At 47.6% G+C, this 13,027-nt stretch overlaps 1 protein-coding gene across 1 annotated transcript in view; it reads right to left on the bottom strand.

Annotated features, from left to right (window-relative positions):
• Positions 1-2,587: 2,587 nt before the first annotated feature.
• The window catches only part of LOC128918081 (uncharacterized), a 54,787-nt gene continuing 44,347 nt past the window's right edge, over positions 2,588-13,027 (bottom strand). The window contains 24 exon segments of the mRNA XM_054221957.1: positions 2,588-2,878; positions 3,480-3,575; positions 3,719-3,823; positions 3,910-4,080; positions 4,180-4,305; positions 4,576-4,779; positions 4,939-5,247; positions 5,408-5,532; positions 5,704-5,869; positions 5,956-6,139; positions 6,552-6,748; positions 7,245-7,363; positions 7,545-7,671; positions 7,828-8,217; positions 8,306-8,629; positions 8,716-8,892; positions 9,131-9,373; positions 10,132-10,387; positions 10,512-10,648; positions 10,734-10,857; positions 11,195-11,312; positions 11,411-11,498; positions 12,275-12,342; positions 12,492-12,801. Coding sequence (XP_054077932.1) covers positions 2,723-2,878; positions 3,480-3,575; positions 3,719-3,823; positions 3,910-4,080; positions 4,180-4,305; positions 4,576-4,779; positions 4,939-5,247; positions 5,408-5,532; positions 5,704-5,869; positions 5,956-6,139; positions 6,552-6,748; positions 7,245-7,363; positions 7,545-7,671; positions 7,828-8,217; positions 8,306-8,629; positions 8,716-8,892; positions 9,131-9,373; positions 10,132-10,387; positions 10,512-10,648; positions 10,734-10,857; positions 11,195-11,312; positions 11,411-11,498; positions 12,275-12,342; positions 12,492-12,801 — 4,320 coding nt within the window. The 3' untranslated portion in view covers positions 2,588-2,722.

Raw genomic sequence — 13,027 nt, forward strand, 5'->3', positions numbered from 1 at the left:
TCTTGGACTCCTTAGACTTCACCTCTTTGAGCTCTGATTCCAAAGCCTTCCTCTGTGCTGGACTGTGTTTCTCCCAGCAGTACGGTGTTGATGTTGGGGCTGTGCTGTTTGCATGGCAAGGAGGGTTCAACATGCCTATTCTGCGGGAGGTGTAAGAGCCCTGTCATGAGACACTAAGAGCAAGGCTCAGGTGCTAGGTGATTTCTCTGCTCCATGGCAGGGTTTAAGAGAGAGCTCAAATCTGCTTGTGGATCTGGCAACATTCCTGGAATTCCATCAGAGGGATTCACTGGCGCCTGGAAAACAGAGCAGCTCCGTTGAGCTTCCCTGCCAAAATTGTTGGTGAAATGGATTTCCAGATTTGGTTGCTGGTTCTCTTGCTGGTGCTGTTACTGGAATGCTGCTTTTTTGCTTGGGAGAGGCAGCACGCTATTTCTTGTTCAGGTTGTCCACGATCCTCTGCAGTCCATATGGGGAGCACACCAACTGCATCTATTTAAGACTTTCTCTGGGAGATCATCCTCTGTGGGCCCTCATGGAGCGATGATTTCCCCACTTTGCATCAGCGCTCAGCAGGTGACAGCAGCCTCATTCCAAAAATAGCGTGCCAGGGGAAAACGGCTCCTCTTCTGCATGTACGGCAGCAAATCCCAAGTCAACACACTCTGCTGGGCACACAGCCCCGTGGAAGTTGCAACCATAGCTGTAGCCCAAATTTACAAAATGTTGTCCTTAAGGATCTCTAAAGTAGTGGGTGGGCACCCATAGAGACAAATGTGCAGAGCACAGGCATGTAAACTCAGTAGAGTTCGCCAAAAAACTACCTCCCTCTTCTCTGCTTCTCTGGTATACAGTCCCATAAGTGTCTTAACCTGGGAGAGTCCAGAAGGGCAAGCCAAACATCTCCCGCGTAAGAACAGTGGGATTCAACAACTCTGTGTTAGTCCCTGTGTTCCCTTGGGGTGCCTGATTTGGTGTGTGTGTTCTGAGTGCCGGCGCCATTTTCTACCCTCAAGATCCACTTGAGGTGGAGGCTGTCCTTCCTCCCCCCGTCCCGTACACAGAAATCATTGAATCAACGGCCTGCTGTTTGGTTCAGTTCTCAGGAAGTGGATGTCCAGGACTCTGTGCCTGCTCCCAGTCCTAGGAAAAGAGTTTGCTTCTATGTAGGGACGAGAATGGAGCTAGGAGTCAGGAATGGTCCCGCAACAGTTTAGGCATGCGTTCAGCATGGAAGAGACCTGATTCTTTACTCCCAGCTGCCTCGGTTTTCTCCTTTTTACCCTGATACTTGCCAATAGGGAAATGTGTTCTCTGTCCAAACACAAGACACCACAAAGTCTGGACCTCCAGCAGATGCTTGCCTTCACATTTTCATTTTCTGTTGGCTTTCTTGGGCATTGCAAGATCTTGTGAGACCTAGTATCTTTTTTTTCGCATGAGTGCCCCTTTTCTCTGTCAAATGAGCAAAAGTCGAGCACAGCACCTAAAACTGATGTAAGTAGATGCTGGATGGAAGCACACCTTTCTTCCTGGTGAGAATCAGGGTTACTACACTGGATGCTGTTGTGCAAGTTTGCATTTTTTAAAGGATTCTCTGCCTGTAAAGGAAGGGCTGTTTAAGGCAACTCAGTTCAGCAGATCAGGGTCACCGTCTCCTCGGCCTGCCGTGCCATCTCCACTCCTACCTGTTGTGGCCATCTAGGCTCAGTGCTCAGTGCAGGAACTAGCTCCTGCTTCAAACATCAGAACATGCATGGCAGAGCTGGAGAGAGGTACGCTGTCAAAAGTATTCATCATCAACACATACTCTGGCCTCCACTTCATTCATGTTTTCCCTTCATTACCAGCTGCTCTTCACTCCTCATTTTTTTCTGACTTGTGTCTGATTCAGTTGGCATTCGTCTCTTACCCAGAGCTCCTTCAGTCTTTCTGGTTTCTGACAAAATCCTCCAAAGTTGTCTGGTCTTCCTGAAAGCAAGGGGCAGAAGTTACCTCAAAGTACCGAGCTGTTGGTGCTATGAAAATACCAGCTTAGGCAGACATCTCTCTGTATGTTTTGCTTTTAACATACCGTGACACTGTCTTTCACCCAGAAGCAACATGAAATGCGTAAGAATAATCCATCTAAGATGGCTGATAGAGTGCCTCTGCTGTTCAGATCAGGGTCTGAATAAAGGAAGAAGTATTTGCCAGTGCCCTCCATTCTCTTCCCCCCATCCCCTCCCTCCCCGTCCCCCTCCAAAGTGGAAGTGCCCAGAAGCTCTATGAAATTCTGGAGTCCAGAGGTGTAGGTGAAGGGAGTAGTAGCCACCGTGGGGAGACAGAAATTGCGTAATTCTCAGGTACCACTGAAGCACCTAAACAGCGCTGTGCCTTTGGTGTCTTCTCCAGCCTTTCCCCTAGCAAGAAAAATACATTATGACGTATACTTTTCAGTGCTTGCGAAATAAAAGCATGTGTTACACATCAGACAGCTAATGGGCACAAGCTAAACATTCAGCAATAGCCAAAGTTTAACGGGATCCCACAGCTAATTGGGAGACAAAAGTAGCAAAACAGAGAGAGGGAGAAGAGGCTGCTCATATTCTGTATGCACAGGAAACTACGTTCTTTATTCTCTAGACATTGACATGGTTACAAAGACTAATTACAGAAGAAAGTGACTGAGAGGTTCACATTTTGTGCAGCCCCCAGGTCACTTTGCTGCCTCAGGACATCCTCACTCTTCCTCTTCTATCTTCTTGCTGTGAAACTCCCGACTCTTCACTCGGAGCTTGTTGACCTGCGACTCTGCAATGTCAGCCCGCTCCTCGGCTTCCTCCAGCTCGTGCTGGATCTTGCGGAACTTGGAGAGGTTGACATTGGAGAGCTCCTCCTGTGCGGGGAGAGGGAGTCGGTGGTGAGGAGCCCAGGGCAGGGGTTTCGCTCCTCCTGCGCCTCCTCCCTGGGGGATGCCTGGGCCTCCACCCCCCACCCCCCACTGCTTACACATAAGCCTTGCACAGACCTCCTCATCCTCCCTTCTTCAGGACCCCACCGGGACAAGCTTCACCAGTACTGTGTCTCTCTTGAGGAGCTATTTTGTCAGTCGCGGTTGTCATTTGTGTACTTAGTCTCCCACTGCTCGCTGCCCAGCTACAAGTGTGGCTTATTAGGTCGAGACAAACCCGGAAGCCTTCTGCTGTCAATCAGCAGCAGAGATTCATGAACTTCTCAGTCAGTGGACGTGGCCCCTGGGTTTGTTTAGTCCGACCTCCTGTATAAAACAGGCTGCAGGACTTCCCTCACTTCATCCCTGACTGCAGGGTGCCCAGAACTCATCAAGGCCTTGTGACACAACAGTAAAATAGTGTGGCCAAGACTGTTGTGTCTTGGGAGCTTCTTCCATGTGCCTTGCGTTGGTATTCATACTCATCTCGACGAGCGTGCTGCCCTGATGGAAGGTGGCTCTTGCCCATTCTCTGAAATATACTTACAGCCTCCTCAGCTTGTCTCTTGTAGGATTTCACCTTCGTCTGCAGCTTGTCCACCAGATCCTGGAGCCTCAGAATATTCTTCCGGTCTTCCTCAGACTAGGAGGGGTTGGTAAGCAGGAAAGGGAATGAATTATTGGTTCCCCGCCATGTGAGGTTACGCTTCCCCTTGGGAGTGGTGTGCGCAAAATCTGACACGCTGTGAGAAAACTCTTTCAGCCCAAGGAGGCCTCCTGACGTACCTGGTAGGTCAGCTCCTTCACCCTCCTCTCGTACTTGCGCACCCCCTTCACGGCTTCAGCGCTGCGCTTCTGCTCAGCATCAACCTCCCCTTCCAGCTCCCGCACCTGCAATGAGAAGCCCATCTTTGGAGCTTCCCTGGTATCTCTCCAAGGCACGTGCTCACTCCTGCAGAAACACCAGCCCTACGCACTCTGGCCTCCAGCTTCTGGATTTGCTTCTTGCCTCCCTTCAGTGCCAACTGCTCAGCCTCATCCAGACGGTGCTGCAGGTCCTTCACCGTCTGGTCCAGGTTCTTCTTCATCCTCTCCAGGTGAGCGCTGGTGTCCTGCTCCTTCTTCAGCTCTTCTGCCATCATGGCTGCCTGATGAGAGCAAAGAGACAAAGCCATTTTTGGGGCTGGAGACATTCTCGGGGAGAATACATCCACCATCAGCAGCAGGGAAAGGATCTCCCGACTCACATCTGTGATGGCCTTCTTGGCCTTCTCTTCAGCATTGCGGGCTTCCTGGATCGTATCCTCCATTTCACCCTGGATTTGCATGATGTCTGTTTCCAGCTTCTTCTTGGTGTTGATCAAGCTGGTGTTCTGTGTAACAGGAAAGACATGATTTGTACTTTTAGACCTAATGCCTCCACTTCAAGAGTTGAAAGCGTGAGCGTTGTTTATGAAAGTCTCTAATGCAAGAGCCCTCTTTAGAGCTATAGCAGCAAACCAGACGCAGGTGGCTGGCTGGAACTGGCCAGATTACGGCATAGCTCTTCAAGTGTTTACACAGTAATCACTTACAAGATGCATAGCAATTGCATTCTGTCTTATCCCTTGTTGATGGGACTGATTTCCAGCAGAGTGCCTGACCTGGGTATGGAGGAGCTGCACGCGTTCAGTGGCATCCAGAAGCTCCTGCTCAGCCACTTTCCTGGAGCGCTCCGTCTGCTCCAGGGCTGCCCGTAGCTCCTCCACTTCAGCCTGCAGCAGGTTTGCTCTGCGCTCCACCATGGCCACCTGCTCCTTCAGGTCCTCCTGTGTCCTGAGAGCATCATCCAAGTGTAGCTGGGTATCCTTTAAGAGAAGAAAGGGAAACGATAAGATGGCACAGCACTGGAGCAGTGTTGGAGACAATGACACGCATGACTCGTTTACTAATGTGTCTGTGTGATTCTGATGTCGGTATACTACTAGGCAAGCTAGCCACCTGCATGTTCATCTTGGCCTTCATACCTTCAGCACTCCCTGTGTGTTTCTCAGGTTCTTTTGTGCCTCTGCAGCCACGCGGTTGGCATGGCTCAGCTGGATCTCCATTTCGTTCAGGTCTCCCTCCATCTTCTTCTTCAGCCGCAGGGCTTCATTCCTGCTCCTGATCTCAGCGTCCAGGGTGCTCTGCATGGACTCCACAATTCTGAGGTGGTTTCTCTTCAGCTGGTCGATCTCCTCATCTTTCTCTGCTATCTTCCTGTCAATCTCAGACTTCACCTGGTTGAGCTCAAGCTGGAGGCGCAGGATCTTACCCTCTTCGTGCTCTAGGGAGGCCTGCACAAGTCAGCAGGAACAGTGACTTAAACGACCAGTTCCTTTCTTGCTAATCTCTTATGCAGTGTTTCATGAAACATAAGCCTCATTTCCTGCCATCTCCGCAGAAAATTACTTCCATACTTTCACTCTGGACACCATTTATTAACACTGTGTCTACCTCAGCTTCCTCCAGGGAGGCTTGGAGTTCAGATTTCTCCTGCTCAATCTGCTTCTTGATTTTCTCCAGCTCATGAATCGCCTTTCCGCCCTCGGCAATCTGCTCCGTGAGGTCGGAAATCTCCTCTGTGGGAGCAAAGACCAATGACATGGTCAGGCACAGAGCAGAATGGGAAGGGCCCTTTCACACCAAGGTGACAGGCATCTTTGCTGACCTGCAGGCACAGACCCATACGGAATGGCAGTAGCGGTGGCTAGGGAAAGAGCTCTGCCAGGAGCCGAGGAACGGGGACTTACGCTGCAAGTTCTTGTTCTCACGCTTCAGCGTTTCCAGGTGGTCCAAGGACTCCTCATAGGCATTCTTCATCTTAAACAGCTCTGTGCTGAGAGAGCGAGACTCCTTCTGGGAGGCTTCCAGCTCAGCCTGCGTTTCCTCATACTTCTGCTTCCACTCTGCCAGGATCTGAAGAGAAACGGGGCGTGAGTATGGCTGTGGCAATCAGGAGGGGACGCTCTGCCCAGGAGCCGCAGGCCTGGAGCCCAAAACACCTTGTCAAAGTTCTTCTGCTTCTTATCCAGCGCTGCGCAGGCAGCATTCGATCGCTCCACGTCAATCATCAGGTCCTCCACTTCATTCTGCAGCCTCTGCTTTGTCTTCTCCAGGGAGGCACATTTGGCATTGACAGCTTCAACGTGTTCCTCGGCATCCTGCAGGCGCTGTGCCAGCTTCTTCCTGAGAGGAGATAAGCACAGCGCCAGGTTAGAGCTTAAAGGTGAGCCCACTTTTTACTGTTCACGAAAGGGATGTTGACCACTTTGGGGGTTTTGATGCTAGTGCTTCTCACAGCATTTCTTCTGTTCCATGACGGCATGGAAAGTAAAGAGTCTATCGCTTCTGGGTCCTAGCACCTACTGAGTATTTGGCCTGTCTTAGGCTTTCTAGCCATATAAAGGCTACGTTTGTCCTTCCAAGCGATACTTCTTCCACAGCATTCTCTTCCTCTCCCTCCCTCTCTCCACTTTACCACAAAGACAATATTTCCCTGCCTTCATCCCACCCCTCTCCTAACCCACTCTCAAAGGCACCGTTTTCCCTTGACAGACTCAGTCTTCCCCAGCCATTTGACATCCCACTTCCCACATACTTGGCCTCCTCCAGCTCCTCCGTGCGCTGAATGGCGTCCGTCTCATATTTGGTTCTCCACTGGGCCACTTCGCTGTTGGCCTTGGACAGGGCACGCTGCAGCTCCCCCTTGGCCTCCTGCTCCTCCTCATATTGTTCCCGCAGCAAGTCACAGTCGTGGCGAGCAGACTGCAAGGCGTGGGCCAGGGCGTTCTTGGCCTGGGGAGATATTGGGATTGCTAACCTGAATCTTTGTCGTGAGATGCCTCTTGACAGTGAAATTGACAGTAAAATTAGAATGAAACTCTAATTAAACAAATGCACAGCTGGTAGCTGATGAAGCCTTCATCAATGTGTTCTGTACGAAAAGGAGGTGTTAGTGACAGGTGCTTTGGGGACAGTAATCTGCTGTTTCTGGAAATGTCACAACATATATTTCTACAGCCTGTCTTAGAGAGTATCATCAGAATCTCCTGAAAGCTTTGTGGATTATTTCCTCCACCAGCAAAATCATTATGCTTCATTCCTCCTCCATCTTATAAGTTGGGAGATGTGTATTACTGGTGTTCCCTCCAGTAGAACATTTGTTTAGGTAAAGAAAAAGTTTCAAAAATATAAAATACTGGACAGAATATATTCCAGATTCACTACATGAGATGTTGTTTATTGAAAGAACAATTTAACCCCAGAAAAGATATACAATAAACATTCTCACCTTTGTTTCTTCCTCTAAATGTCTCTTGAGTTCCTCAATCTGTTGCGTAAATCCTTGCTTGCCCCTAGACAGCTGAGAAATGAGAGCATCCTTTTCCTCCACCTGGCGTGAATATTCCCCTGGGACAGGCAAAGTGAGAAAAAAGTAACTAGGCGATCGATAATATGACAGTTTCTGCCTGCAAACCCAAGCAATGACCAGCAGCCTGGAGAGGTTATACCAGCTGTCACTTTGCACCCTGTGGTATGCTCCATGGCATGCAGATCCTCCCATTGCATCTCAGGAATGGGGGTGTCTCACCTGATTCAGTCTGCAGACGAGCTCTTTGAGTATTGAGGTCATTGATCATGCGCTGATTCTGCTCCTCCTTAGTTTTAATCTCACTCAGCTGGTCTTCCAGAGTGCGGCACATCTTCTCCAGATTGGCCTAGATAGCAAGCAATCCCAAGCAAGGAAAGGAGGTGAACACCTGGACTCTGCCTTGTCTTTACAGCAGGGATATTTTTAAGGAGAATGTGGCTGGTAGATGGAGCCTATGTGCCATACCTTGGCCCTGTGAGCGTGTTCTACTGCAATTGCATACCTTAGCTTTGGAGACAGACTCCATGTTACTGGCCAAGTCATCAATCTCCATCTTCAGCTCACTCTTCTCCTTCTCTAGCTTCTGCTTCACTCGCTGCAGGTTGTCGATCTGCTCCCCAAGCTCAGCTGTGCTGTCCGCGTGCTTCTTCCGCAGGGCGGCAGCCGTGGCCTCGTGCTGCAGCGTGGCCTCTTCGAGGTCACGACGCATCTTCTGAAACTCTGCCTCACGCTTCTTGTTCATCTCAATCTGAGCTGCGGTAGCTCCTCCTGCTTCTTCCAGGCGCTCACTGATCTCCTCTAGCTCCCTCGAGAGGTCAGCCCGATGCTTCTCTGCTTTTGCCCGAGAGGTTCGCTCTGCCTCAATTTCCTCCTCCAGTTCCTCAATACGCGCCTGGGGAACATTAGGCAGCCTTCACACCCATGCCCTCCTCCTTCCTCACCTGGGACCCAGTGAAAGAGGGGAAGGAACAGACACTTGCCTGCAGCTCCTTGATCTTCTTCTGCAATTGCATGCCCAAGGCTTGCTCATCCTCGATTTTGCTCTGGATCTGGCTGATTTCAAAGTCTTTCCTTTGGGCAAAGCAAACCATGTTAGAGCTCAAAGGAAGAAGACAAGTGCACCAGCCCAGCGCTCAGGTGCCCCACAGCCACACTTACTTCTTCAGTTTCTCATCCAGCTGCTGCTTATCATTTTCCAAATCCATTATGCTGTCATTGGCCAGCTTCAGGTCTCCTTCGAGTTTCCTCTTAGCTCTCTCAAGGTCCATGCGCAGTTTCTTCTCTTGCTCCAGGGACGCTTCCAGCTACAACGAACAATACCATCAGTGCTCTGCTGGCTATGCTTTCCTCTGCAAAGGTTTCTTTTTCATGCAGTTACACGTGTGCTTACATCATCCACTTGCTGCTCCAGCTTGGTCTTGGCTTTGGTCAGCGTATTGACTTTGTCCTCTTCTGCCTGCAGGTCATCCAGTGTCTGCTGATGGGCCTCTTGGAGGGCTTTCTTCTCTTTTGTCAGCTTGGCAATGGTCTCATCCAGGGCTGCCATCTCCTCTGTGAGGTTTTTCACCTGTTGATTGTAAGAAAGTGCAGAAACTCGTTTTAGGAGACTTAACTGCTAGCGCAGTGACCTTTTCACCTTGCAATGTTTTTGCAGGAGCTTGTTTTTTATTTGGGCTGTTGGGGCGTAGCTGCCCCGCTGTGATGCTCCTGGTATGTTCCAAACCAAGCTTCGTTCTGAGGGTATGGGGCTGCTGTGGGAGGCATCTGTCTCTTCACCCTTTATGTGATTCCCTGTGTGTGTGTACCTTGTTTTCAGTGGCATGCTTTTCCTTCTCCACTTTGGCCAACGTTAACTCGAGGTCATCAATATCTTTCTTCAGCTCTGAGCATTCATCCTCCAGTTTCCTCTTCTTGGCTGTCAGCTCAGCATTAATTTCCTCCTCATCCTCAGCCCTTTCAGTCACCTCCTTAATTTTGGCTTCCAGCTGGATTTTGGTTTTGATGAGCTGGTCGCATCTTTCCTCAGCATCAGCCAAGCTGTCTGCTTCCTGGTGGGGAGACACGGATTTTTAGTGGGTTGAAAAGTTTTGAAGATTCTCTGTCCTGCCTTTTGGATCACCCAGTGGGCATGTGTTAAAACGGGGGCTGAACCTGGCCTTCCTCTCCAGCAATGGGAAGATCGTGCCAACTGTCTACTGGGAAACCCGTTCATCTGGAATCAACACGGACTCCAAAGTTTTTGTGTGTCTTCAAAATGCCTCACAGATTGGGTTGCTGACAGAAAAAGGCTTCAGTAGCTTTTTCTTTCTAATTGTCTTTGTGAGAATAATTTAGTGGGGCAAGGCATGGGGTTTTTTTGGTGTGAAGAAACTGCCTTTTCCTAATGTACCGAGAATGGGAAGTATCCATGTTTCCGAAAGTAATCAAGGCCGCCTTGTGTAGCTGCAAGTAGGAAAGGCTCGTCCTTCTCAGGTTTGCCTTTACTCTGTTAGACAGATACACTGCTTTGAAAGCTGAGTAGAGGGAGATGCTTCCCTTCCAGTTCAGAGCGCTCTGCTGGGGATTACATGTTGGCTACTACTGCATGCCTCTTTCCTCAGACAGCAGGAATGTTGAGTCTTGGGTGGGGCTGCCATGAGCCTCACCATGCCCCTGCCAGTGCCTGTTTACTCAACGGTAGAGCATGTGTTTATAGACTGTTTTCTACTGCATGTCAGTCTGCTTCCTGCAAGTCCCCACTTAAGGTAAGAAGCATTCTGGCTGTGTATCATTCTTTTCCCAGGGACAAATGAACAGTGATACTCACAGCCTGCACTTGGAGCTGCAGGTCATTTTTCTCCTGCAGTAAGGTCACCATTTTCTCCTCCAGCTCCTTCCTCTTTGCCTCAGACTTTGCAAGCTCTTCCTTGGTTTTCTCAAACTCTTGTTTCATGGTGGCCATCTCCTTCTCAGATTCTGCAGTCCTCAGCAAGGGCTTGATCTTGAAGAACAGCTTCATCCAGGGCCAGTGCTTGACATTCATGAATGCACGAACATTGTACTGGATACAGAAAATAGCATCCCTGAAATAAAATTCACATGGCTTTATGTGAATGAATAATAAAATTACATACCTTGGTTTCGATGAATTTAGACTTAATTAGCCAAACCCCATGAGATCATGTTACTTTGTTGAGAAATATCTACCTCCTCTCCACCATTTTCCTATACTCCACTCTCATCAGGAAGCCCCTGCACCTGGCTTGTGTCCTGGTCATAATCTCGGCCAATTTCTCATCTCTCATCTCCTCCAGTAGACCTATCAGCCCAGCTTTGAAGAACACCTTGAGAAAGGGAACATTGTAGCACGTGATTCCAGACAGTGCATAACAGAGGGACATAGTATTTAAACAATAGACTTGTTTCTACCTTGGTGTGACCAAATCTGTACTGAGTGTGGTCCACATCAATGGAACTAAGAAGCTTCTCTGAAGCCTTCTTGCTATCCATGAACTGACCGTCTGGAATAGCACTTATATTAAGCACTCTGTATCTGTGGGAGAAAGCAGAACACAAAGAAATCCACATTACTGAAACCACCACTGAGATCGAACTCCACAGCCTTCTCAGCAACAGCTGACTGACTGACTGAGTAATATCGTGTAATAGGGACAGTCCACTCTTTGAAGACAGTGTAAGTGAAGTTTTCATATTGATTATTCAGAGTCAAAGAGAATCCTCACCATCAGTATAAAATCAGTCATAAACCCACAATAGAACTTGTCTATGTTACTACTTAGGTCCTTCCTGAAGTATAATGTTTCAAGTTTTTTAAGAGAATCAGACTATTCTTCTTGGTCTGAATGGACAGGAAAGTGTAGCACTCATACCTTTGTTTGAAGTCAGCATACAAGACTCTGCTGGGGAACCCTTTCCTGCAAATTCTGATCCCTTCCAGCACACCATTGCACCGCAGCTGATGCAGCACCAGCTCATGCTCCATGGCACCTAACAAATACAGCCATTAGTGACTACCCCATTGTTTGATACTCACTCAGGAGAAGGGCTTCTGTGGCTTGAGTTTTCCTCCTATTGGGCTCCCTTACCGGGTGTTTTTGTTTCATTTGGGATGATGCATCGTACAAAATGGGGATGAGTACTGCGTAGATTTGTCATCAGCTTGTTTAAATTCTCCTGTGAGATTACAAGGTAAAGTTCAGATCAAGAAACGAAAGATAAGTATCCCTGCAGCTGTGTGTATGTAGTCCATGAAAAGGAGATAATAATTTGTCAGATTTTTACAACATTGCAACTTTTCCCTAGTAATGTACAAAAGCTTATGCCTTCATCCAACTTTCACTGTTGAACAGTAATATTTAAGGGAAATATAATTTCTTTACTGTGTCATTATTATTTATCATTTACAAAAAGAGGGATATAACTCATTTGATACCCTGATACACAGGGCTTTGAAAGTCATGAACAATTCCCTATGCTTGCCCTCTTGAATCAATATAGTAGTTGGGTTTTTTTATCTGATACTCTTAAAGCCAGCCTCCCTGTTTTTCAGGACTGCTCCATTGCTTATGAATCTTGCATGGTAACAGAATTGAAAATATTCAGAAGTTCAAAAACTCTATTTGGTAAATAATTCTGAACTCTGTGCAATAGCTGAAAGAAATTTACCTATTTCAATGTCATATTTAACTTTAAAAATCAAGGTAGATGAAAAAGATCTGAATCACAACATTTGAAAAGGGGTTTCATTTCTACATATTGAGAGAATATAATTCCATGTTGAAAAAGAGAAGAAACTAGTCCACCATTTAAATGGAAAGAAAATTTACCTACAGTACATAATCTTCTTCATCCTCTTGCTATAAGACTTCAAGAGTTATAACATCACTTTTCACGTTTTAAATTCCCTTTCTTCAAGTAAAAAGTGACAAAGTGAGGAAATTGGTACATACACGGAAAAGAGCTGAGACAGTCTGGAAAGAAGAACCCTTCTTCTTGCCACCCTTTTTTCCACCAGTGTCTGCAAATTAAAGGGGAAAACAATATTAAAATATTGATGATAAACATTGAACTACAGAACAGAAAGCAATTTTTAAACACGTAGGTTTTCCTGTTTGATTTCCTGTCAACGTTTTCCCACACTGAAAATAGAGTTTTAACAGAGCTGACCTGCATCTGCTCCACCATAGTTGGCAAAGAGTAAGACCAGTGTCTTCAGGGATGATTTCTGGTACAACCCAATGACAGTTTCATTCAGGGGGTCCTTGTTCTTCTCAAGCCAGCCGTTGATGTTGTAGTCTACTGTGCCAGCGTAGTGTATCAGGGAGAAGTGGGCCTCAACCTTGCCTTTGGTAGGCTTGGGCTTCTGGAAGTTGCTGGACTTGCCCAGATGCTGGTCGTAGAGCTTGTTCTTGAAAGAGGTGTCAGTTGCCTTGGGGAACATGCACTCCTCTTCCAGGATGGAGAAGATGCCCAAGGGCTGGAAGACATTGCAACAGACAAGAGGGAGAAACAGATTCTTTGGTGGAAAGATACTAGTGTTAGGACAGAAAGCTGTGAAACAAATTAGAAGATAAGGTTTCTGATGCTCATCATTTTTCAGCCTGAGTGTTTCATCTTTACCTGCAGAACCACCTTTAAACATTGCTGAAACATTACAAATTACAGAAATACACAGCAATTTAATAACTGAAATTTATAATTTT

The sequence above is a fragment of the Rissa tridactyla genome, chromosome 15 (genome assembly GCF_028500815.1).
Source record: "Rissa tridactyla isolate bRisTri1 chromosome 15, bRisTri1.patW.cur.20221130, whole genome shotgun sequence".
Lineage (NCBI taxonomy): Eukaryota > Metazoa > Chordata > Aves > Charadriiformes > Laridae > Rissa > Rissa tridactyla.